Source organism: Eleutherodactylus coqui, chromosome 8 (assembly GCF_035609145.1).
Source record: "Eleutherodactylus coqui strain aEleCoq1 chromosome 8, aEleCoq1.hap1, whole genome shotgun sequence".
Lineage (NCBI taxonomy): Eukaryota > Metazoa > Chordata > Amphibia > Anura > Eleutherodactylidae > Eleutherodactylus > Eleutherodactylus coqui.
Genome location: NC_089844.1, coordinates 60,160,264 through 60,185,039, shown reverse-complemented (window position 1 = coordinate 60,185,039; position 24,776 = coordinate 60,160,264). Strand labels below are relative to the sequence as shown.

The 24,776-nt window shown below is 45.8% G+C and overlaps 2 protein-coding genes across 2 annotated transcripts in view; one reads left to right on the top strand and one right to left on the bottom strand.

The window, feature by feature from the left end:
- Positions 1-8,441, bottom strand: part of EHHADH (enoyl-CoA hydratase and 3-hydroxyacyl CoA dehydrogenase) — a 50,263-nt gene extending 41,822 nt beyond the window's left edge. Inside the window, exons 1-2 of the mRNA XM_066575687.1 lie at positions 8,294-8,441; positions 1,704-1,807 (exon numbers count right to left, since the gene is read on the bottom strand). Coding sequence (XP_066431784.1) covers positions 1,704-1,807; positions 8,294-8,367 — 178 coding nt within the window. The 5' untranslated portion in view covers positions 8,368-8,441. The remainder of the gene's footprint in view (positions 1-1,703; positions 1,808-8,293) is intronic.
- Positions 8,442-8,785: 344 nt separating this feature from the next.
- TMEM41A (transmembrane protein 41A) lies at positions 8,786-23,585 on the top strand. The gene is made up of 5 exons (XM_066575686.1): positions 8,786-8,962; positions 17,791-17,944; positions 19,371-19,532; positions 20,648-20,786; positions 20,900-23,585. The coding sequence occupies exons 1-5, from the start codon at positions 8,859-8,861 to the stop codon at positions 21,112-21,114; spliced, it is 774 nt and encodes a 257-aa protein (XP_066431783.1). The 5' UTR covers positions 8,786-8,858; the 3' UTR covers positions 21,115-23,585.
- Positions 23,586-24,776: the final 1,191 nt, after the last annotated feature.

The following is a 24,776-nucleotide window of genomic DNA, read 5'->3' as shown; positions in this document are numbered from 1 at the left end:
GCGCATAGCCAAGTGCCAATATTCAGAAAGAGGTGAAAAAGTAAGCCTAGAAACTACAGGTTCTTACTTCTGTTTTGGATAAAATGTTTGTGGGGTTTCTAGCAAATGCTATCCTGTATCAAAGTAACTGTATAACTTCATATCAGCATGGGTTTATGAGGGGCCTCTCCTGTCAAACCGATCCGATCAGCTTCTAGGAGAAGGGAAGTTCTAGGGGAGAGTCATTGGATCTTGTGTATCTGGACTTTTCCAAAGCTTTTGATACTGTGGCGCAAGTATTTAAAGTCCTCCTTCCTTCCCCCAAAAATCAGGGTAGGGCTTATTATCGGGGAAACACAGTATGTTAGTATGAAGGTTTTTTTGTGAACCTGTACAAATATAATAGAGAAAAACCTGAATAACAATTCCTTAGAAAAGAGAATGTTCAGATAATCCACACAGGGTTCAATGAATTTCATAGTCCCCCACTGTGAATTAGGAAACCATAAGTGTACAGATGGTCGCGGCCGATGATGGTAAATTTACATCGCTGATGCCTGGCCTTTGTGTAGCAGCAACATAAGTTGATGTTAGGTACTCCGCTGAACATGAAGACTGCGCTGTGATAGGTTGCTGTGGGCAACACAGATTTTCTTTGAGACAGTTTCCTTAAGAGTGTGGTGCCGGACTAATTATCCATGGCCCACCCCATACAACAAACTTTACTGGAATGTTGTTTACCAGGAATTATGTTACTTAGATGCGTTAAACATAAAAGCCTGTGGAGGCTTTAAAAATTCTGCATGTGTCCATGAAAGTAGGCCAGTGGGTCAACACGCAAAGGGACCTCCACGTTGGTTTGCCCTGAGTATTTCATGTGTTGGAAATAGCCGACGTCTTTATATTATAACTATTATTCCTATTTCCACTTAACACAAGTTTTCCTGAGCATGAATAGTTATGTATAATGTATATATAGATTGCAGTCGCCATCCAGGGATGGACATTCTACTAGTCAGAACATATCCCTCTCCGAATGTCCACTCAATAAATCCAGTGCTGGTGTTCGCCCATGCTCAGTTGCTTAAGTCAAACAGTCTAGATCCTCTTGTGATTTGTGCTATTGTACAAGCCAGTCAATAAGAATCAGCCAATAAGAATCAGCGGTGTAGAAGAAGCTTCTCCTCACCAGCACTGAGAATATCAGGGACGCCATAACAAATATTTAATAGCCAGACAAGTTATTCCAATTGAAAACTTGTTCTGTTTTGCCTGATCTACCAGAGTAAACTAATACTTACTCATAGAACAACCCCTTTAAAGGGAATCTTTCAGCTTGAGCGTGCTGTCCAAACTGCAAGCATCATGTTGTAGAGCAGGAGGAGCTGAGCAGACTGTTAGTTTTATGGTAAAAGTTTCAGTATAACTTTTATTTATTTACATCCCAACTCATTTAGCGCTTACAGGTCCAGTGGGCCTGACAGCTATTAGTGACTGACAGCTATTTCTGAATACATTGTAATGAACAGATAACTGTCAGTCACTGATAGCTCCGCCCATTGGACTGTCCAGCTCAGAATACGCAGAGGCACAAATGAATAAAATACAAGTTAGACTGAATGTTTTCCTATAAAACTATATATTAGTCTGCTCAGCTTCTCCTGCTCTATAATATGATGCCTGAAGTTTGGACAGCTGACAGGTTCCCTTTAAGATAAACATACCGGCACTGAACTTTCCATTGGCCCCTGCTAGCACAATGGCCTTCACTGACGGGTCTTTTGTGGCTTCTCCAAATTCCTTAATCAGTGCATGACGAACAGGAGAGCTGAAAATGAATGAGGAAGAGTAGATTACACATCTCAGTATAACAAGGATTACAGTTTGTGCAAGCCAAGAAACATAAAGGGGTAAAGAGGGGAGGAGAGCTCACAATATGCATCCCTACCGTATATCAGGAGTCTGCGGACTGTTTGCTGGTGATATTGCATCTACTGGCCTAGCACAATTAGGGCATACCAAGCTAAAAGTAATAAGTCTATATAGCGCCAGCAGTGTGTCAAAGTCATATTACGTGCTTTGTAAAAAAAAACAAAAAAAAAAAAAACAAACACCTAAAAGGAGTTGTAATTTTGCTTCAAAATTCAGCATGCAGTTATGTAGTGGCCCATAACACCATCCTGGTCCCCCCCATAAATGTCATACGTTTGTCCTCTGTAGATGCACTGTGCAACGCTTGTCTTGTCATATCCAGTGTGTGTGTGTGTTGCACAGCTGCGGCGCTTGAGAGGTTAAGGCTGCCTGTCCACGGGCGAAGATCCGCCGGCGAGATCACGCTGTGCGAAGCTTTCTATAGCGTTGCTATGGAAAGCGCAGCGCCGGCGTCCACGAGTCCGCTTGCGGGATTTAAATCTCGCCATGCCGCGATTCTCCGCGGTGAGCCTATCTATCAGATAGGCTCACCTCGGAGACCTGACAGCGCTACCCCCTCCTCCCTAGTGGCGGAACTCGGCCGTGGACAGGGGGCCCAACAGTAATAAAATCACTGCCCACATGTAGATGTATCAGTATGTCTTGCCATGTGGTACAAGTGAGGTTATAAATGTGAGTGTTTGAGAGCGGGAAAGAAGATTCATCTTCTAACCTAATGCTAACACAGAGCCACATGGAAGCACCTTCAGCTTCCATGTAGGTAAAGATGGAGGAAGAGGAGCGACATCCCGTAGCATTTGGAGTGTGGATGTAAGAGGAGCGAGTCCCATCACTAGAGAGAGAGAGACCCCTACAAAAGTTTCAAACAGGTACCCGTTCACACTACAGACTTTTCCTGTGCGGCCATCCACAGTTAGGCTCACCGCACGGAGGTACTTTATTGGGACACCCACGCTCCTGTCGTGTGGGGTGTTTATTGGCTAAACCTTCTTTAATAGTTGTTTGCCAGAGAGTCTGCAGCGTGACCCCTACCCCCCTTCCTCCTCTGAAGTGCTCCCAATCTAGGACTCTGTGACACACAGATAACATGGATTGTAAGACCATATTCATCCTGTGTATCCTCCCTACCTCTGAGCTATAGCCTGCTAACGTGTTACAGGGAATTGTACCTGCATTACTTGTTGTAAAAGTTTATTATCTAAGTAAAAGTTATACCTGGCTCTAACCGTTCCTGGGGACCCAAGGTACTATACACAAGTTTCTGTGCTCATTTCTCTGCCATGTAGCATACCGGTGTGCGGGAACGGTGGCATCACGAGTGATAAGTACTACTACTCCCCCGATCCTGTTTATTGGAATTCTTTATTATAGGGTTGTCGAAGCTGGCCTACAGTCCTGCTCTGACCTTGGCTGCGTGTCATCCCTCCGGGACCAGAGCCTGGTAAGTGCCACCGTGACAAGTCAGCACGTATCCCTCCCAGCTCTACACATTAGCCAGGTGCCCAGGGTCACCCCTCTGGGGTGTTGCAGTTTCATCTCAGACAGATATGCAAATAATTACAGTTGTGGAGTGATTAGATGAACAGCCTTGTCACCTAAAGCTCTAAAAGTGGTTCCACCCTTGGCCTATAAAAGGCTCTCAGAGGCTCCTTGTGTGGAGTGACCTCTTCTTCCGCTTGTGTAGAACTTGTTGACCACTAGACGCTTCTACGACGCAGAGAAGAAATGTCGTCTAGTTACCAGAGTCTGAGAGGGGCGCATTATTGGAATATGAGAAGCTGGATGGTCGTATCAACGAACTGCCCCCCACCTCGGCCGTTCTGACCAGACTGTTAGGAGGTGTTGGGACTAGTAAATGTGTGAGGGCACACAAGGTGACCGGGCTCAGGACACTCTCGATAGACCACCAATAGGGAGGATCGTCTGATCGTCCGACAAGCATGAACAGCTCCAACTGCTTTGTTGTCCACCATCCAGAGTGTGTGTGTTGGAACCATTTCCAGGCGATTGACTGATGGACATTAGGTCTCATGGTGCTCATACAGGTACTGTCTTTGACATCCGCCATCGCCTCTGTGAGCAGTGGTGTAATGAACAACGAAACTGGACGCTACGGAGAGGAACCGGGTTGTCTTCAGAATTTATTTGACAATGAGTGTATTTAGTAACATCTGCCCCCAGTGGACTGGTTCTGCTACTACAGCTGTACAATTGTTCATACAAGGTACTTTGTGAAGACCATTAATGCAGAGATCTGCAAGTATGTACAGTCTGTGTGTACTGCATTCACAACACAGCCTAGAGGGATATGCACGTGTAACCAAACACAGCGCTCAGGATCCAGAGAGATTTTGCCTGACCGGTATCATGCTACTTCATGTCCGCGATCACTTGCAGGTCTACCACTGTGGAATCCAACCCGCCCGTGTGAGCCTGGCCTAAGACATACATGGGCGCAATGTCATACCTGTCTCAGGTTCATGTCACCCGCAGCTCAGGCAGCATCAACCTGGTGATGAGCTAACGGCCAACAGCACAGACCCCCTTATTTCTCAGGGAGTCTGAAAGAGGAGTTATAGAAAACAGCTGTTTTGTAGATTCATTGCACATGTTCAAGAGGGGTCTGGATGCCTTTACTGAAAAATATTCTAGGAGTTCTGGGCACTACATTTCTGCAGTTGGGACATTGAGCAACGGATTATTTCCAGCTGCCATATTTAAATTGGGGAAGGTATTTTTCTGCCTAATGTAACAAGGTATGTAAGACCGAAAAAGAAACTTGTGCATCCAGTTCAGCCTATTACCCCCAATGTTGATCCAGAGGAAGGCAACAAAAAAACCACAATGACTTAGAAGGCAATTTTCCCCGTTTAAGGGAAAAAATTCCTTGTGGGAAAAATGGCATCTGCCTCATAGGGGATTTGTCTTTCTCTGGATCTACATGTTGGGGTTCGTTCACATCAGCGTTGGAGGTTCCGTTTGGAATCTCCGTCAGCAAGCTGCCCTACTTCATCATATCTCTCCGGCAAAATGCTAGAAATCGAATGGACCCCATTATAATCAATGGACTCTATTTGGTGCCATCATAAAAATGGATTTGCTTGGCCAGGGGGCACCGTCTCCCTGCTCCCCAAGTGGGGCAGGAAAATGGAACATCTGAACGCTGATGTATAAAACCCCATAGGTTCATAGACTGAACTTCATGGACCTGCGTCATTTTGCAACTATGTGTACTGTATGGCAATTCAAGATCTTGCTCTGCCAATGTAAACCTCAGTATATAAGTGGATGCCAGCCTCTATTACCAGGGGGCACTTTAAATCAGCATCCAGATTGGCATGGCATGGGAGCACACAGGCTTATTTTTTTCAGTTGGGTACACTCACACGGACCTTTGCAAATTCGGTCCTTAAATATCGGTCCAACTTTGCTTGTGATTTTCATGCGCTTCTGGGATTTTTCTTTGTGATTTCCATGAGCGTATAAAAAAAAGCTTTCTAATTCTCTTTTGTTTTTATTGAATGGTCGCCATGGTTACATGCGTTTAAGACGGATCACACTCATAGTAACATAACATAGTAACATAGTTTGTGAGGCCGAATGAAGACAATGTCCATCTAGTCCAGTCTGTTATCCTCCTGTGTTGTTGATCCAGAGGAAGGCAGAAAACCCCAAGAGGCAGAAGCCAATTAGCCCATTTGGGGGAAAATTCCTTCCCGACTTCCTAATGGCAATCAGACTAATCCCTGGATCAACCCCTAATAGTTCCTACCTGCTATATACCCAGATTAACAATTGACCTAAGATTTATATCCTGTAATATCCTCCTCTATGGATTTTGCCATCACCACATCCTCAGGCAGAGAGTTCCACAGTCTAACTGCTCTTACAGTAAAGAACCCTTTTCTGTGTTGGTGATAAAACCTGCTTTCCTCTAGACGTAGAGGATGCCCTCTTGTTACAGTCGCACTCCTGGGTATAAACAGATCCTGGGAGAGATCCTTGTATTGTCCCCTCATGGATTTATACATAGTTATTTGATCCCCCCTTAGCCGTCTTTTTTCCAGGGTAAATAATCCCAATTTGGATAGCCTCTCTGGGTATTCCAGTCCCGTCATTCCATGTATTAGTTTAGTTGCCCTTCTTTGAACCCCCTCCAGCACTAACATCTTTCCTGAGCACCGGTGACCAGAACTGTACGCAGTATTTCATGTGAGGCCTGACAAGTGCCTTATATAGTGGGAGGATAATGTTCTCCTCCTTCGCCCCTATACCTCTTTTAATGCACCCCAAGACTTTATTAGCTTCTGCAGCAGCTGACTGGCACTGGCTACTCCAGTTTAGTCTACAATCCTCTAGTACCCCCAGGTTTTTTTTCCATCTCACTTTTCCCTAGCAGTACCCCATTTAGTGTATATTGGTGACATCCATTTCTCCTGCCCATGTGCATAACCTTACATTTATCAATATTGAACTTCATTTGCCATTTTCCTGCCCAAGCCCCCAGCTTATCCAGGTCCGTTTGTAGCCGCACATTGTCCTCCGTTGCATTAATTATATTGTATAATTTTGTGTCATCTGCAAATATTGATATTTTACTGTGCAGCCCCTCTATGAGGTCGTTAATAAATATATTGAACAGAATGGGGCCTGATACTCTTATCCTGCAATCCATTTTTTAAGAGCACCCATAAACCTGAATGGATGATATTTGCACCAAAATTGGACATGCTGCAGCCCATGTGAATACTCATATTGAAATGAACAGGTTCTATTTCCATCTGACTTCAGACTGAGTTGTCCGTCTGAACGTACCAGCACATATACCAGCAATGTTCGCATGCGAGTTCTGTCCGATTTTAATATGGATGGAGCTCACACAGGAAAAGAGCCCATTGATTTCAATAGGTTAATGCATATGAGCAATTAGTGACTGCTAGTGCGAGATTAAAAAAAAAAGGCGCAGCATGTACTACTTTGGGGAATTCTTGTTCAAGAATTGCCCATTATTTCCTAAAGGGAGCATGGAAATAAGCCCCATTGCACTGGCATGATATGTGATTCGCATGCAAGTGCGATTTTAACCCTTTCAACTATTGTAAATGCACGCGATTTCTTTCACTTGCTTGAAAAACGCATTTACACCGTTGTGAATCACGCATTTTTAATGCTAAAACGCATCGCACAGGCCAAAAAAAAATAAATCACAGGTTAAACTAGTGCGATGTAGATCAGATTGTCGCGGCCCTACTCTGCACTCGCTTGTGTAAATACAGCCTAAGGCCGGCTTCACACGAGTGTGCTCGTATTTACGCGCCTGAGCATCGCGTTCTTGCAGAATAAACGTTGCTTGTTTGCGCACACATCCGCTTATTTTACTGACTTTTTCTGCATACAAAACATGTGCTTTTGCGCACGTAAAAAGCCCCGACGCGCCCGGACATTGAAGTTTTAGGAGTTCAAGATGTGTTCTTTTTCCTGCACAATTACGCAGTGTTTCACGCATCTTCTAGCGTATTGCGTGCACATTTTCGCATTCCCATAGACTTCTATAGGGATTTTTAGTGTGGTTTTTTTTTCTCTTGACCGAAATATGCAGGAAAAATGCTTTCTATTCACTGTGCATTGTGCGCAAATACGCCGGAGTGAAGCGGCCCAAGGCATCATTCACATAGCATAAATATACCGCGTATTACGCGTGTATTTTTTATGTGCAGATACGCAGTGAATAGAACCCAATGCTTTTAATGGGCTTATTCACATCTGCGTATTTATTGGTCGCGCGAAAATTAAAATAGCATGTCCTATTTTCCATATAACAGACTGCAATAGACCAGAGAAGCGAAAGGGCTTGCACGAATATGCATTGCAAGAAGGGTCGGAATACACCTTGAATAAGCAATTTTCATTGCGTAATACTTTGTATATTCAGGATCCGCGTCCCGCTACGCTGAAATCAGTGCATCTCTCACCATACCCTGCAGCTAAGGGGACATGACAGGTTCCCTTTAAGACTAAATGTCAGGGATAGGTTTTACACAGTTTGCTGATAGGATCCATAATTACGTAATAAAATCCGGTTCTGGATTTCTGCCAAGGCAATCAGCTCCTGACAAGCACTTGTAGTAAACCAGCCCTGACTGGGGTACAGCGCATAATAACACCTGACTGTATACAGATCTATGGGAGATGCTGCCTCCTGCAACTGTTGTGGTACTACAACACCCAGCACGTATGACTGCTTACAGTCTAGCCTTGCAGTATAGCTAGAGCCATACAACCTGAAACTACAAGTACATGCATGCCCTGGCTCAACTGGCTAATTGCCCCCTATAGCCCCAGCCCAGCGATGCATGACGGGAGTTGTAGTCCTAGCAGTTACCTTAGTGCGTTGACAGGAGGGTAGTTGATGGTGATGACGGCCACTGTGTGGGACAGACTTCGTGTCGCTGCCATGTTCACCACCTGCAGACCATGAACAAAGTTCACGGCTAGAAAGAAGGTGAAAAGCAACAGCTTGTACAAACGCCCCTTCTACTTCAACCAATCACAAGAAGAGCTGCTTGGCTAGGGGACCAATCAGAAACGTGGTGGGCGTGGCTATGCCGGGGACTGGTGTACTGTACTTACATCGTCCTGGAAGCATATATCTATATTACACTCAAGTTTGGTACTTCAACCAATCAGGTTGAATCAGGGAACCCAAACAACCAATGATGTTGAATCAGACAAGCCAAACAACCAATCAGGTTGCTGGAATTGTGAATCCGTCCTGGAAGGTTGTATACATCTTTTATAGTCCACATTTCCGGGCGTCTCTAGTTACTATGGTTACTATGCACCGCCCCTGTATTTCCGGTCCTCCCTAGTTTTGGTTCCCTGGCTGCAGGAGAAGGTGGCAGTGAGTTCCGGAGTATTTCTAGTCCTGTTTACTTCAAGCCGGTATCATGCGCTCTCTTGCCGGGTTCTTCTTGGTGTTTGGCTGCGCCACGTTCTACCTGTATGTCCTGAGCACCCGCCTGCGTCCGGGCCGAGGGCAAGAAGCTGAAAGGTGGGCACTGGGGCTATGGCATGCAGTTATCGGGCATTTGGCAAGTGTATGTGCCAGGTAGAGGATTGCATTCACTGCTTGGGCTCTGGGCAGCTGCCAGTCAGCGTCAGTCCTGCTAATTGGTGCAATTAATAGCTATGGTAAAATAAGCACATCATGTAATGGGGTATTTTCTACCCATGCAGTAATTGGTAACACTTGGCATAAGTGCACAGGGGACTTCCTCCATATGTGTAAGTGGGTGCTGCCAGGTTCTGGGGCCCCATCTTTGTTTTCTATTATAAAGACACGCATGAGGGCGCCACGTGGCTTACGCTATGCTGTTGTTTCATGATTAAAACAGTGCATTAAACTGTGTAGTCACATGACCAACCGCAACTAGCTGCGGCATGCACACAAGAGGCAGTGGTGAGGCGCCAGCCCCCAAAGCGGTCTCGAAAAACAGCTGAAAATGTGCACCATAATTATGCCCTATTATTAAACTTGGAATATCATTGCTACAAAAGTCTAGGGCTGCTATCTGTGCCACAAATCCCATCAGTGGCCGCAAGTGGTAGTGGTGCCCCCTCGCTCATCAGTGGCCGCAAGTGGTAGTGGTGCCCCCTCGCTCATCAGTGGCCACAAGTGGTAGTGGTGCCCCCTCGCTCATCAGTGGCCACAAGTGGTAGTGGTGCCCCCTCGCTCATCAGTGGCCACAAGTGGTAGTGGTGCCCCCTCGCTCATCAGTGGCCGCAAGTGGTAGTGGTGCCCCCTCGCTCATCAGTGGCCGCAAGTGGTAGTGGTGCCCCCTCGCTCATCAGTGGCTGCAAGTGGTAGTGGTGCCTCCCTCCCATCAGTGGCCGCAAGTGGTAGTGGTGCCCCTCCTCCCAGCAGTGGCAACTGTGCCCCCTCGCCCATCAGTGGCCGCAAGTGGTAGTGGTGCCCCCTCGCTCATCAGTGGCCGCAAGTGGTAGTGGTGCCCCCTCGCTCATCAGTGGCTGCAAGTGGTAGTGGTGCCTCCCTCCCAGCAGTGGCTGCAAGTGGTAGTGGTGCCTCCCTCCCAGCAGTGGCAACTGTACCCCCTCGCCCATCAGTGGCCGCAAGTGGTAGTGGTGCCCCCTCGCCCATCAGTGGCCGCAAGTGGTAGTGGTGCCCCCTCGCCCATCAGTGGCCTCAAGTGGTAGTGGTGCCCCCTTCCCCAGCAGTGACCGCAAGTGGTAGTGGTGCCCGTCCTTCCAGCAGTAGCAATGGTGCCCCCCCCCCCCAGCAGTGGCTGCAAGTGGTAACGGTGCCCCCCACCCCCCAGTAGTGGCTGCAAAATAGTAGTAGGGCCACCTCTGTGCCCTCTACACCTTGAACCATCAGCCACGCAGCAAGCCCCAACATCTAGTATGTCTCTAACCCTCTCTGGTTTTGGCTCCTGTCCGGCCGCCATAATCTGAGCAGTGACCTCCGACTTTTCTTCTCGGAAGGGTTGAGATAATGTAAAATCAAAGAAGGTAGAAAGCGCTCATGGACAAATCTTCGTACAGTAACCAATAAAAGAATAAGAAAAACTGTAAAAAGTACTTAAAATAAATGGACTGAAAAACAATAAAAATAATGCGATAAAACCAATATGACTAACGCATTTCGGGGGTTCGGATGGAGCCCTCCTTTTTGTCAAGCATTGAATGTAAGAGCCAGCATACCAAACTTATATAGTAGCAGTAATCTTGGCCTGTGATGAGATGGCCGGATCATAAGTGTGCCGATGCGACCGGAAGCAAGCGTGTGTTCCAGCGGGAGAAAGCCTCACTGGTGCAGCTCAAAGGCGGGAAGTGGCCAACGGATAATGCCGGTGATGCAGTGACTATGTCACCAGATTTCACCACCAGCTCACACAATGCCTGGCAATCAATCAGAGCTAGTAATGTGGGTCAAAATAAAACAGCTCTAAAACGAAATAATTTGGAATTCTACAATTGTACACAGGAAAATGCACATAGGAAATAAAAATGGCGGGGCTCATTCACAGGGGCGTATGTGTGAAACCCCGCCAGTGGGCCCGCATACATGCTGCCGGCAGAGACCGCCATAGGCTGTGAATGACTACTAAAATGGAAACGGGTTAACAGAACAGAGGGATGGGGAGGAGGCCCACAATTGAGGCTTTAATAGATGTTTTGTAATGTTTCGTTGAGGCCACGCAGACTCGTGGCGTTCAGGCAGTAGATCTAGTACATCTTTTTTCTTAATTTCTGTTATTACCCCCCCCCCCCCCCCTCCTGCTGGAATTTGTTCTATCGGGGTAATATGCATATATGTGCATTTCTTGTTATGGCATATTGAGAAATGTCTAGAGTGATATTGTCCCCTTCAAGGATATTCCAGTACCTATAGAGGATAGTTTTAATGTCTCCATATTGGGTATTGTATCTGGTGATAAAGGAAAGATTAAAATCACCCGCTTTCTTAAGGCCCATTTACACGTAACGATTATCGCTGAAAATTTGTTCAAACAACCGAAAATTAGCAATAATCGTTACATGTAAACGCGGGCATTGTGTGCTTTTCGTCTGAAGGATGATTTTACGGTGAACTTAAAATCCATTGTTCAGCCGCAGAGAGATCAAGTATCTCTCAATAGACCGCATGCTGTGTTTCCGCAGGATCCAGCAAATAACATTGTAATTTGCTGGCAACCTCCAGCACAACAATGCAGCTATTTGCACAGCAGGGTGTGTGATTAGTCACATGCTGGGCTCTGCAAACAGCTCAAGGCGGCCCATTCACATGCAAATAAAGATGCTAAAGTGTTAATGGACCCTTTTTGCAAAGTCATTCGCATTCAGGTCAATAATAAAATTCCCCAAATCCAACTCTGAGCCTTTGAACGCAATTAAAAGATCATCGATGAACCTCTGATAAAAACAAAACTGGAGGTTGATAAAAATAAAAAAAATCCCATTTTAATGAATGGAAACCAACGGATGGCGAAGTGCCTATTTTCATAATGGGTCAGTCAAAAAAGCGCGGAAGAAACGGACACTTGGTGATCAGTTTGCTTCCATTTTGCATCCATTCGCTGTAAAATTAAAACGAAATCGTTAAAAACTGAACACAAATGCAAAGGAGCCTAAAACTGATGTTTAGCCACACAATCGTGGCCATTTAACAATCGGTATAAAAGCCGCAGTGGCCTCCTGCCATCACCGTTTTCAGATGCATTGTGGCTCAGTTTTCCCTCGTTTTGTCTTACTCTAACTTGAATTCTCGTATTGCTCTAAACTGTTTTGTTTTGTTGCAATTACCACAAAATTGCAACAAAGTGCCAAAGAGTTTTTGAGACATTGCTGCAAAACCGTGCCTTTCCACTAGCCTTTTTTTTTTTTTTTTTTTATCGCTGCGTTTTTTTCCACGCGATTGTCAATGGGACTTTCTAATGTTGCAAACGCAACGCAACACAACTTGCTTTTTTGGCGCATTGCGTTGCATTTTTAAAAATCGCGTTAAAAAACACGCAGCGGTAAAAAAAGCTAGTGGAAAGGAGCCCTAAGGCCTCCTTCACACGGGCGACAAAGTCGCGCGATTTTGTAGCATTGCTACAATGCTACAAATCGCAGGTATGTGAAGCCCATGCTTTCCTATGGGTTCCTTCACATATGGAATGTTTTGTAGCATGCTACAAAACGACACACAAACCTCGCAGGTCCAGCGATATGCCCGCGACACGCGAGGTTTTGTAGCCCATGTGTCCCCATGGAGTCTTCCTCTCTGTTGCATCGCACCAAAACACGGTTTGCATGCGATGCAACTTTGACAGTAGCAAATGCTACTGTCAAAACTATAATCTGAGCCCTAACTGCAAGGAAAAAAAAACAAAACACACATACATCACCTTAAACGAGCTGTCAGCCCGGCCGCAGCTTCTCCCCAGGTCCCGGCACGGATCTTCTTCTTTTTTTGGTCGGGGATTCAAAAATCCCTGCCTCCTGGAAGCACTGGCTGTGATTGGTTGACACTTAGCCAATCACAGCAAGTGCTCGATGAATGGCAGTGATTGAACCAATCACAGCCATTCTTCGAGCACTGGCTGTGTTTGGGTAAGTGTCAGCCAATCGCAGCCAGCGCTTCCAGCAGCCGGGGATTTTTCAATCCCTGGCCAGAGGATGAAGAAGATCAGTGTCGGCACCTGGGGAGAAGCTGCGACGGCGCCCCGGACAGCGCGAAATAGGTGATTGTATACTTTTTTTTTCTCCTTTACTTACAGCTTATTTTCGGGGTAGGGCTTCTATTTCAAGGCCCCCCGAAAATCCTTGCACGTGATGCTACAAAGTCACGCGATTTTGTAGCGTCACATGCGACTTTGTAGCGCTACAAAATCGTGGTATTGCTGCAAGAAAATCGCAGCGATGTGGTGTCGCCCGTGTGAAGGAGACCTAAAGCTTTATTCACATTGTATATTTGGGACGCAGTTTTTGCTACAAAGCTGAGAACCGCACGGTATTTTTTACTGCGGTACCCTAGCGACCGTAGTAGCAAAACTCCTACTTTATTCGCTGCGTGGTTCCTGCTTGCATGGCCGGGTCTACAACACAACTGCACAGTGTGAATACACTCTTATCCTGACTGTGCAGGCAAGATGTATCATTACATGGTGCCAACTCAAACGGGTAAGGGCTCATTCACATCTTCACTAACGGCTGCAGCACTTTTTTTTGCAGAGTGCAGCAATGGAGGTTGCGAATGTAACCTCCAACCCTGATTGGTCAGACTCTAACCCTGTATTACATAGGCTTGTCCTGTCTCCCAGACCCAAAGTGTGTCTTTTTAGCAGCATATGAAAAAATAAATCATTGCTGGTGTTGCTTATATTTTACCCCGTGTCGGAGCTGCTGAACCTTTGCTCTGATTACAGCGGACAAAGTCCATTAGCTCGTGACAAGTACATGAGGAGGATCCAGAGTCCAGCTGCTTAGTAAATAAAAGCCCTATCAGCAATCTAATTTTTATTTTTTTTTGCATTAAAGGGCTTTGGCATTTGTAAACTCTTGATAGCCTGTCCTCAGGACCGGTCATCATCAGTAGATCGGTGGGTCGATCGCCCAGGAGCCCTACTTATCAACTATTTGCTAAAGGTAGCAAGCTCAGGCACTGAGCCTATTTTTGCTGGAAGCAAACAGCTCCGTTCTTACTGCTGTAGTAGCCAGCCTTGGTATTACAGGCCAAGCTCCCTTTGAATTGAATGAGAACTTGGCCTGCAATACAAAGTCTGGCCACTACAATAAGAATGGAACTGTCTGCCTCCTTCAGAAATTGTCTCAGTGCATGAGTGAATTGGCCCAGCAAATAGCTGACTGGTAAGGGTCCTGAGTGATGCACCCTCACCGATTTTACTATTGATGACCTGTCTTGGGGTTAGGCCATCAATAGTTTACAGCTGAACGGTACAAGTGCAGTATGTCCTCACCGGAAGTATGGGTGGAGACATGGGTTGACTGGGCTAAGTTACAGGGAACGCCCACGTCACGCCCATAGCTGCCGCACACACACACATTCCCATCCCCCTGAGAGCTAACACATCTCCCCGGTGGCCTCCCATCTCCGCTCCCGTTCTCCGTCGCCACAGCCAGCCCTGCTGTCACTCTCCCCGCTGGCCTCCCTCTCACCAACCCGCACTTGCATCTCCGCTCCCGGCCTCTGCCACTGACCCCGCTTTTACCATCTGTGCCGCCCCTCCGAGCCAACCTTGCATCTCCGCTCCTGTCCCATCCCTTGCCGGGTCATAGACAGCCAGGGGTCACCTGCCGCCTTCAGATTTGACTGCTCGAGCAGGGAGCAGGAGGATGGAAGCTGTTCACTGCTAGGTCACCTAATGGGTTATAGACAGCTGGGGCGGACCCGTCACCGCCTTCAGATTTGGCCGCCGCTCAAGCAGGGAGGAGGAGGATGGAAGCTGTTCACCACCGCTGCCACTATTCAGATATGGCACTCGACCAGGAAGGCAAAGGAGGAAGCAACGTAGCCAGTCGGCAGCTGTGGGTGTTACCTGGGCGTTCCCTGTAACTCACCCGGCAACTCACCCGGCCAACCCATGTCTCCACCCATACCTCCGGTGGAGACATATTGCACTAGTACCCAGCTGGACAACCCCTTTAATGAAGAGCTCTACTCTTTAGTACAATTTATGATGATTAGGATGCCTATATTCTCAAATTATTGCTGTTAGTGTTAGAGGCGTCATTTTGGTCAGCAGTTCCTTCACATTTGACGGCAAGAATAGCGCCACTTGAAGCATTGTTCTTGCTGACAAAACAACGGACATCATCAGTGGGATCAGTCGGGTGCCATTAGTATCCAACATGTGATGGATTATGCGCTACGTTGTGGTTTCTGTTACAAACAGACATTACAATACAGAACAGAGCCTGACACATCCCAATAACTCACTGTCTTCACTGTGTCCTACAGACTGTGAATGACAGCCTGATCTACTGAGTAGTTACACATATCATCCATAGCAGCCTATTGGATAGCAGCTCAGCTTCTTCCTATACCCTTTGGAGAATAAGGGTAACAGTCTAATAGGTTGTTATGGGCAACTACACAGAAGCATAATTTGAAGCTTCTGGACCCCAATGCAAACCTGTAACAGGGCCCCCAACTATGATGCTTTATACATTGTACTCTGCCTCCTGTATGTAGAAGAGATGCCTTATGGGCCCCCTAAGGCACCTGGATCCGGGGGGCAACTGCATCCCCTATAGTTACACCACTTCAACTACCTTTCATAATTCTGATTAGGCCAGTCTTTTGAGACGCTTGAGTTTCCCTCATTCTCTCAAGACTTTTGATATAATAGGCGCGTAATACATGGTGAGATTATGTTCATGTGAATGAGCCCTTACTGTTGTGGATTTTCCTGCAGATTACCCGCGGAGCTGCAGCAAAATCCACAAATACAGATTTCAAAAGTGGTTTTTCTTTTAGGGTTTTTTTTTTTCATAATTCACAAGAAAATTGTCTGTGCCGAATCCAGAACGAATCAACAGAACAATTTTGATGAGTTGCTTTTTATAGAAAATGTCGGCAAAAATTCCATTACATGTGAACCTAAATAGAGATGAGCGAGCATACTCGCTAAGGCAAACTACTCGAGCGAGTAGTGCCTTATGCGAGTACCTACCCGCTCGTCTCTAAAGATTCGGGTGTCGGCGGGGGAGAGCGGTGAGCTGCGGGAATGAGCAAGGGGGAGCGGGGGGGAGAGAGTGAGAGAGAGATCTCCACCCCACCCCCCCATTCCTCCCCGCTCTCCCCTGCTGCTCTCCTCCCTCCGCTTGCACCCGAATCTTTAGAGACGAGCGGGCAGGTACTCGCATAAGGCACTACTCGCTCGAGTAGTTTGCCTTAGCGAGTATGCTCGCTCATCTCTAAACCTAAACTTATAGTCAACGGGCCATACAGAAAGGGCCAACTGGAACATTTCAGTATCTTGCGTCGACGGGCCTGATGCAGAGCCATGTGTCTGAAGGCTCCATACTGCACATGTTGCTATATGGTGCTCCTTACTGTGCCGCATTGTAAAGTTACCGTAGGGCCATATAGAAGTCTATGGGTAATATACATCTCGCTGGGAGCTAATCAAGCATCTTTTGTATGAATACCCCTGGAAATCACACGGAGGAGAACTTATCTGGGAAAGAAACACAACTTGTGGGATGAATTTATTTTAAGGACATTTCAGTAGAATCATTTATACCTCTAGTTTCCCCAAAATAAATGTATCCGATGACAAGTACACCCCCAGGCGTGAGAGCCATGCGGATAACATGGTGTGGCATATCCAGGCTAAGTTTAGCAGGAGTGTGTGTGAAATCGGATCACAAATTTCGTGTTGAGTTTTGAAGGGTGGAGGGAACCAGCTGAGGTCTGGACAGATAAACTGTTTACTACATGGGTTGTCCTGCGGTCGCTGGGACTCCAGGTTAGGTTCAGATTACATACAACAGCATCGAGGCATTGGGAGTCTTAAAGGAAAACCGTAAAGTAAGACTCCTGGTAACGTTCCCCGTGATTTGTCGGAATGCCATGGTTTCAGTTAGTCTCCGTTTCCTCTGATTTGCCTTTTTTTCCTTTGACGAGTGAGTGTATGACATTTTGTATATTTCGGTCGGGAAGTTGGTATCAGTCTAGGGAGATTTTTGTAGGATTGCCACCCAGCCGATTCCTCACGGGGCCGGCTGGTCATGATGTCCAAAACCCGGGGTCTTCTACGTGCTTGAGTTTTAATTTTTTACAAAGAGTCTATGAACAAATGCCTGTTTACATACGATGACTATCGTCAGGTTTTTATGCATTAAGCGAACGGTGAGCGATGGGCAAATGAATTATCATTCGCCGCTCAATCGTTTACACTGAGCGATTATGTTTCAGTTTCACACGATCCAACAATTACCTGAACGGTAATCGTTACATTGAAAAGGACCCCAAAGACATCTGATCCAGCCCACCTCTTGTTCTGTCCTGGTGAGGTGCGAGAACCCTGAAGCAGTCCGTCTACAGATCGGTCACTCTTTATTTTGGATCAGTCTCTGTTGTGGCTGGCATTAACTAATTTGCATACCTTTTCCCATGGAGCATTGCCTGAAACGTCATACACCCACCGAGTCTCTTCAATGAGAAGCAGTAGGCCTCAACGTTATGGAAGGAAGCCATTCCATGATGAAGACAGTTAAACTGTTTATTTGGGATCTATTTTTTTTGTCCAAAAGTGTTATTTTCACCCTTCCGGTTTTAGCGGCATAGTACATGATATGAAGCATTACCTTATCTTACTCTTTTATGCTGTTTGTTTTGTTACTTTGCAGGGCTTTGGTGTTTCCTTCAGATCTGGATGAACTCCGTGAGTTGGCTGACTTCTTGCAGGACTATAAGAGGGAGCACCAGTCATATGTCACCCTCCTGTTCTGTAGTGCCTACTTGTATAAGCAAAGCTTTGCCATCCCAGGATCCAGCTTTCTGGTAAATCACTTTAAATTGCCTTTTTCACCAGTTATAGCTGAGCATTATTAGTATGGAAATACGAGCATGTCGTGCCCTCTGCATGCCTGCGGTTGGTGAAAGGAATGACTGGGCAAGCATTAAGCCAAATATGACTTTTTTGGACTTCTGAAACTTGAGTTCCCCAAATTAATTATTTCTAGAACCTACCCTCCTGCTATGTGCAAAGAGTGGATATCTACTTTTTAAAAGTCATAATTAGAGATGAGCGAGCATACTCGCTAGGGCAAACTACTCGAACGAGTAGTGCCTTATGCGAGTACCTGCCCACTCGTCTCTAAAGATTTGGGTACTGGCGGGGGAGAGCGGGGAGGAACGGGGGGGAGATCCCCCCCCCCTCCCCGCTCCTCCCAGCTCACTTAAGCAACTCACCGCTCTCCCCCACCGCCACCCGAATCTTTAGAGACGAGCGGGCAGGTACTTGCATAAGGCGCTACTCACTCAAGTAGTTTGCCTTAGCGAGTACGCTCGCTCATCTCTCGTCATAATGTATGCTGCAGGACCGTTTTCACTTGTACAGGGTGATTGAAAAAGAATAGTGTCAAAGTGAAGCTGATTTCTTCATGCATGAGTTGACATACTACAGCCAGAATGATATGAAGATAGAAGAACTCAAGTTTTTAATGCACCTTACAGATGTTTGATGCGAGCACCATTGGTGACACTAGACGACCTAATGCAACGCATCTGCATTGCAGTGGAACGGTTAATGGAGGATATGCCAGGATGCATCTGGGCAGAACTGGACTACCGACTTGTCATCTGAGGAGTTGGCAAAGTTGCCCACATCGAACATCTGTAAGGTGCATTAAAACGTGAAGAGTTCTATCTTTTCATGTATTTCTGTCTGTTTCATGTATGAAGAAATAAGCTTTATTTTTGCGCCATTCTTTTTGTCTCGCTCTGTATATTGGATATGTGGAGCGTAATATTAAGTGCATGTAGTTGGCCTGGTAGGAGTACTGGAGTGTATTCAGATACTACTTCAACACACAGTGTATTATTATATATGGTAGTGTTTTTGTTTTTTATAACGGGAACCTAAGTTATGGTGCTCTTATACTTACCTGGCTCCCCAGTCTGGTGCTGTCACCTACGAAAGCCGGCGCAGACCATGCAGCCGGCCCACTGTCTGTACACTGTGTGCGCACTCCCATTGATTTCTATGGGAGTATGTGCACACAAAGTCAGCCAGCGGTTAAGCTGCAAGGTCCATTCTGACTTTTGAGGGTTACCATGCTGGATCGGGGAGCCAGGTAAGTATTAGAAATACCTCCCCAGACTCCAGGGAACCTGCCGTATGAGCACCATAACTTAGTACCATACCTAGTGACAGGTTCTGTTTAATCTTGTGTCCAGTAATCAAACCCTTTCTGTGTTTTTACAGAACCTGCTAGCTGGAGCATTGTTTGGCCCATGGACAGGCCTGTTTCTTTGCTGCACATTGACGTCCCTGGGTGCCACATTCTGTTACTTGCTCTCTCAAGCATTTGGCAAGCAGATTTTAATTATGTATTTCCCTGAGAAGGTCTCAATGATGCAGAATAAGGTAACTGTCCCAATCCCATAGGCTGATGTAAAGGATAGCTTTACACCTTGTGCTTAATAATGTCTTTCCTTTATCCCATCTATTACATACATGTCACTCTTTGAATAATAACTTTAAAGGAGATCTGTTTAAATAACGCTTTTGAGGTCCCCTGAATAGTATAACAGCAGCAGTTGGGGTTCTTGCAAATTCTAGTACCTTGTGGACATCCCCAAATAGCCACCCTACAACTCCATGTCATTTACACTGAACGATCACTGCATTAGGAACACCTATTCAATGACTGGTTGGTGCACCTTTTTGGGTGATCGCGGCCTTCCACGTGGTTCAACAGGAGACAACCTTTTCAATGTGTCCAAATTCCATTGACTTCTTTCCTGGGCCAATACGAGTTGTCGTTGTTGGCAATGACTATCACTTTTGTCAGTCTTCGGCTATTGAACTCCAGGTACGCTGCATGGTCATTTGTGCAAACTTGTCTAGGTTCCTGGCTATTGCACTGTTGGTCCACTGTGGCATGTCCTACTGAGATACCAGACATCCCACCCGACACTTGCCTCTAGGATCAACCATGGGTGGCCTGCCGCTATGTGATCTTGTGTTGGAGGTCTATCCATGGTTCAACCAGTCTTGGTACAGTCTTGATACCATAGTTCAGGAATAGACAACCAGTGTGTCTGTTTCATAAATACTGGCACCACATCTCCGGGCACCATTTTGCATGCGGTCAGTGTCACTCAAGTCACCTCCCATAACTACCAAATGTTGCCTTCTGCTGAGCAGAGTAGAGGTCAGTACATTATTTGTTAGCAGATTACAACGTGGCCATCACATGATACCACGTTCCTGATCACATGACGTCACGAGCAAGCTTTTCCTAATGCAGTAATCGTTCATTGAAGATATGTTACTAGTACTTTGAGCAAAGGGATATGTAAAAGGTTACTGATATGGTTTTTCACTAAATACAATAATTCTTTGTGATGGTTACCTTTTGACTATACGAGAGATGAGGTCAGTCTGGACTGGTGATAAAAATCAATGTTGAAGTTATGGAATTGTTTTGGGGATGATGAGTCCGGTTCATTTGTGTTTCTGAATGTCGTTTGATCTAGATTGACGAAAACCGTAGCGGCCTGTTCTTCTTTCTCCTTTTTCTGCGTCTGTTCCCAATGACACCCAACTGGTTCCTGAACCTCTCTTCACCCATTCTGAACATCCCAGTGGGACAGTTTTTCTTCTCGGTCCTCATTGGTACGTGAACAATGATATATAATAATATATGATTTTAGAATGATTATATATTGTACGTAGGCACCATAAATGGACCAGCCCCAAGTAGTCATCTTGTATTGCTTGACACACAGGTCTCCTGCCCTACAACTTCATCTGTGTCCAGACGGGATCCATTCTATCAAAAATCAAATCTCTAGATGACATGTTTTCTTGGGGAACACTACTGAAGTTACTGGCAATAGCGCTCGTTGCCTTAATCCCTGGCACCCTTGTCAAGAGGTTCAGCCACCACGAGATGGGACTAGAAGAGAAGGAATACATGATGAATGGCAAAAAGTCCACGTGAAGATTTCTCCTCCAGCACAGAATACTTACGAAGCATCTCAGAGACACTAATAAAAATCTCTTGTATCTTTTTGTAGATAGGTGACCACATCTTTCTGTATGGACTTTGCAATGGATCGTTTTGTCTAAAGTCAGGTATTCTTCGCATCTCTCGTACAGAATAGGTGTCAGCACAATAAGTCTTACGTCAGCTGGGGGTTCTCACTGGCGATCAGTCACTTTTTAAGCAATCCTTTTATATTTCGTGTCTGGTAAGAATCTGTAGAGTTTGTCTATGAATGTATTTTTACCTCTCTTGTTCTAGAGCACAATGGTTTATAGAGATTTACCTAAATTAGCAGAGAAGGGATATTTTTTGAATATTTGTCACCTGGCTGAATGCTAGAGATGTCCGACTCAAAGGGTGATGTAGGTGTAGATGCATCCACTAAACAACCCGCAACCCCATGCTCAAATTCGCTATGACCATATGCTAATGAGTGGATGTAGTGCGCCTGATATTGACAAGGCGCCCTTTCAACATGTAAGGAGCAGTAAAAGTGCGCCCACACCTTCATTAGCATGCAGTTCAGGGGATCTTTTGTTCTCCTAATTGGAACAATGGGGCATGATGTTGTGGATGCAACTCCAAAATAACCCCAACCCTATCTTCTCTTGAGCATGGCAATAAAATAGATACTGTAGTCAGGTGAAAATTTTTACGCCGCCTGCACACGGCCAGGTCGGATCCCGCTGCGAGAATTCTCGCAGCGGGACCCAACCCGAGTCCCTGCAGGGACCAGCGCAGCACTCGCCTGCTTCCGCGGCTCCAGCTCTGTGATGTGCTGGCTGCCGCCCAGCCGGCGCATGCGCAGAGCGGAGCCAGCGGACAGGGAGTGACATCTCTGTGCAGGGCGAGCCGCGCACAGAAATGGAACATGCCGCAATTTGTTTTCCATGCGGACAAATTGCGGCCGTCTGCATAGGATTGCGTTTTCTAACGCCATCCTATGGCAGCTTCTACGGGCGGAACTTCTGTGGGAAATCCCACCGCGGAATTTCCGCCCATCTGCAGGCGGCCTTATTGTGATCTGCTCCCCTCTATACACCACGCATGTATGTTTACTTATTAGAAGGATATGATCATGTCTTTCTACACTCGGTATAGTGTATAAGGGAATATTTTGTGCCAATATTCATTCTTACGGTGTTTTAAACCTAAGCTGTTGTACACCTCTAATGGTAATTAAGGTGGAAGGTTTCCTCATTCTCCAAAGTTTACTTTATACTATGGCAGCAGGTGCTACCTGACACATGCATCAGCACATGTAAACTTGGAGCTGTAGAAACCCACACCAGCTGACAAAATGGAAAAATTGATGTATTGGCAGCTAACTCACAAGGGCACTTTAATTTTATTTCTTCTGGATCAACCTAGGAGGAGACTAGAATAATACAGGGTTATTACAAATGATCTTCCTGATTTGAAGCACTCATAACTCATGTTTAATGTCACTTGGATGTATAGATTTTTGATAATGATGGAAAGAGAAACTCCTAAGTTTGCTTGCACAACCTCAAAAAATGTTTTCCACATCAGAGGTGTTCAATGTGAGCTTCTTTTGTTACTCATCGCACATAGAGCCTGCAGTCATGTTCCTGCCATACATGTTGTAGTGTATCACTATTGGCTGATTCAATGGCCTCTGTGATGGGTCCTCGCAGATCATGCATGGTGGGCGGTAAGGGTGGCGTGTAGACTATTTACTCCATGGGGAAAAAAATCACAAGGTGTAAGGTCCAGGGAACGTGAAGGCCAAGGAAGAAGTTCACTATCATCATGTCCTGCATTCCCAACATATCTGTTTGGTAGTCTCCTACTGAGCTCCCTTCGGACTTCATTGTAAAAATGGGGGCGTCCTGTCCTGTTGAAAGATGAAACCGGGGATTTCCTGTTCCAGCTGTGGCAGAAGTCATACCGTTATCTGTAGCATGTCCAGGTATGAAATCCTCCTATTCTTTGCTTGGTCTGACTATGGATTTCTGAGAAGTTCATGTGAAACTTGCACGGATGCGCTCCACTCTTTCCTCCACTTACTGGTGAACGGCCGGATGACTTTCGCTTTCAGATGCAACTTTTTTCCTTAAAATTGGAGCGCCTCTTACAATATTGTTCGCCCACTGGGTGGATCTTCACCAATCTTTGTTCAAAAATGACCTTGCAAAATAATAACAGACTGGTAGACATGAAAATCAAGAACACAAAACGCTCTCCTGGTAGAATAAAACTTTTTGGGCCTCATTTAGCAAACGGTCTACGGCTGGGCTCACACAAGTACTTGGGTACTTGCTGGCGTGTCGCACACATATCTCTCGTGCGAGCACACAGCAATTACCCAATGATTGCTGCCTGCCGCCAATCCCCATACACTGTCTTGGGATGTATGTGCAAGTAATACGCGCCAAGATACTACATGCTGCGATTTTTTTTTTTTTTTTTTTTTGGGCGCGTATTTTGCAAAGCTCATGTGAGCGGCCCAATTAAAGTATATGGGAGACTGCTTCTGCATATTATGCGCACAAATACTCTATGGGTAATATGCAATGAGCATATGGTCGTGTAAGTCCGGCCTGATGGTAAGACTGTCCTTGTTGCCAACCAATCGCAGCTTGAGAAATGAAAGCCACACTGATTAGTTGCTATAAACGAGGATTTTGGAGTTTCTGTTTCCACTGATATCAAAATTTTGTATCGGAGTGTCATTAAACGTAAGTTATGAGGGTTTCAAACCGGGAAGATCATTTGTAATATCCCCATATGTTGAACTTGAAGAAACTGTCTTTTTAAACCTACATCCTATGTAATTACTAGAGATGAGCGAGCGTACTCGGAAAAGCACTACTCGCTCGAGTAATTTGCTTTATCCGAGTATCGCTGTGCTCGTCCCTGAAGATTCGGGTGCCGCTGCGGCTGGCAGGTGAGTCGCAGGGGAGAGCGGGCGGGAGAGAAAGATCTCCCCTCCGTTCCTCCCCGCTCTCCCCTGCAGCTCCCCGCTCCGTGCCGGCACCCGAATCTTCAGACCCGAGCACAGCGATACTCGGATAAAGCAAATTACTCGAACAAGTAGTGCTTTTCCAAATACGCTCGCTCATCTCTAGTAATTACCGGATGGCCGCTTTCAGACGGACCTAACCCAGATGTATGAATTTTTCGCCGCCATTTTTTAAAAATGTGGCATGATTTATTTTTTTAGTTTTCGCCTCCGTGTTGGTATTTTCTGACACAGATCAGTATTTTTACAGTAAAAATTAATTCTAGCGAGGCAAAAACAGATCACATACTGATGACATACAGCTGTAATGTAGTCTGTAACACGTCTTTATTAGGGACGTGTTACATCAGGCTTGTCTGAAACAGGCCCATACCTCTGAGGAATAAGGGAATATGTGTGTCTGAACCTACAGATTGATTAAATGACCCTTGACAATCACTTTTAGAATACTTTTCAAGTACTTTTTTTCAACTACGGTTTTTCCAGATTTGCGGCTGAGCGCCTGTGTTCACCTGACATCTTCCTATGTTAATTAAATGTAATATAGGTTTATATTCTGAAGCTTCATATACTCCACATCTTTAGAAAATCTGGAAATATAGGTTTGTTACATTACTTGATGCGCATGCAA

What these genes read in the sequence shown, in the direction of transcription:
- TMEM41A (XM_066575686.1), top strand. Translation starts at nt 8,859, where the DNA reads ATGCGCTCTCTTGCCGGGTTCTTCTTGGTGTTTGGCTGCGCCACGTTC. An exon ending in CGAGGGCAAGAAGCTGAAAG is followed by an intron (nt 8,963 to 17,790) that starts GTGGGCACTGGG and finishes GTTACTTTGCAG; the next exon opens with GGCTTTGGTGTTTCCTTCAG. An exon ending in TCTCAATGATGCAGAATAAG is followed by an intron (nt 19,533 to 20,647) that starts GTAACTGTCCCA and finishes CGTTTGATCTAG; the next exon opens with ATTGACGAAAACCGTAGCGG.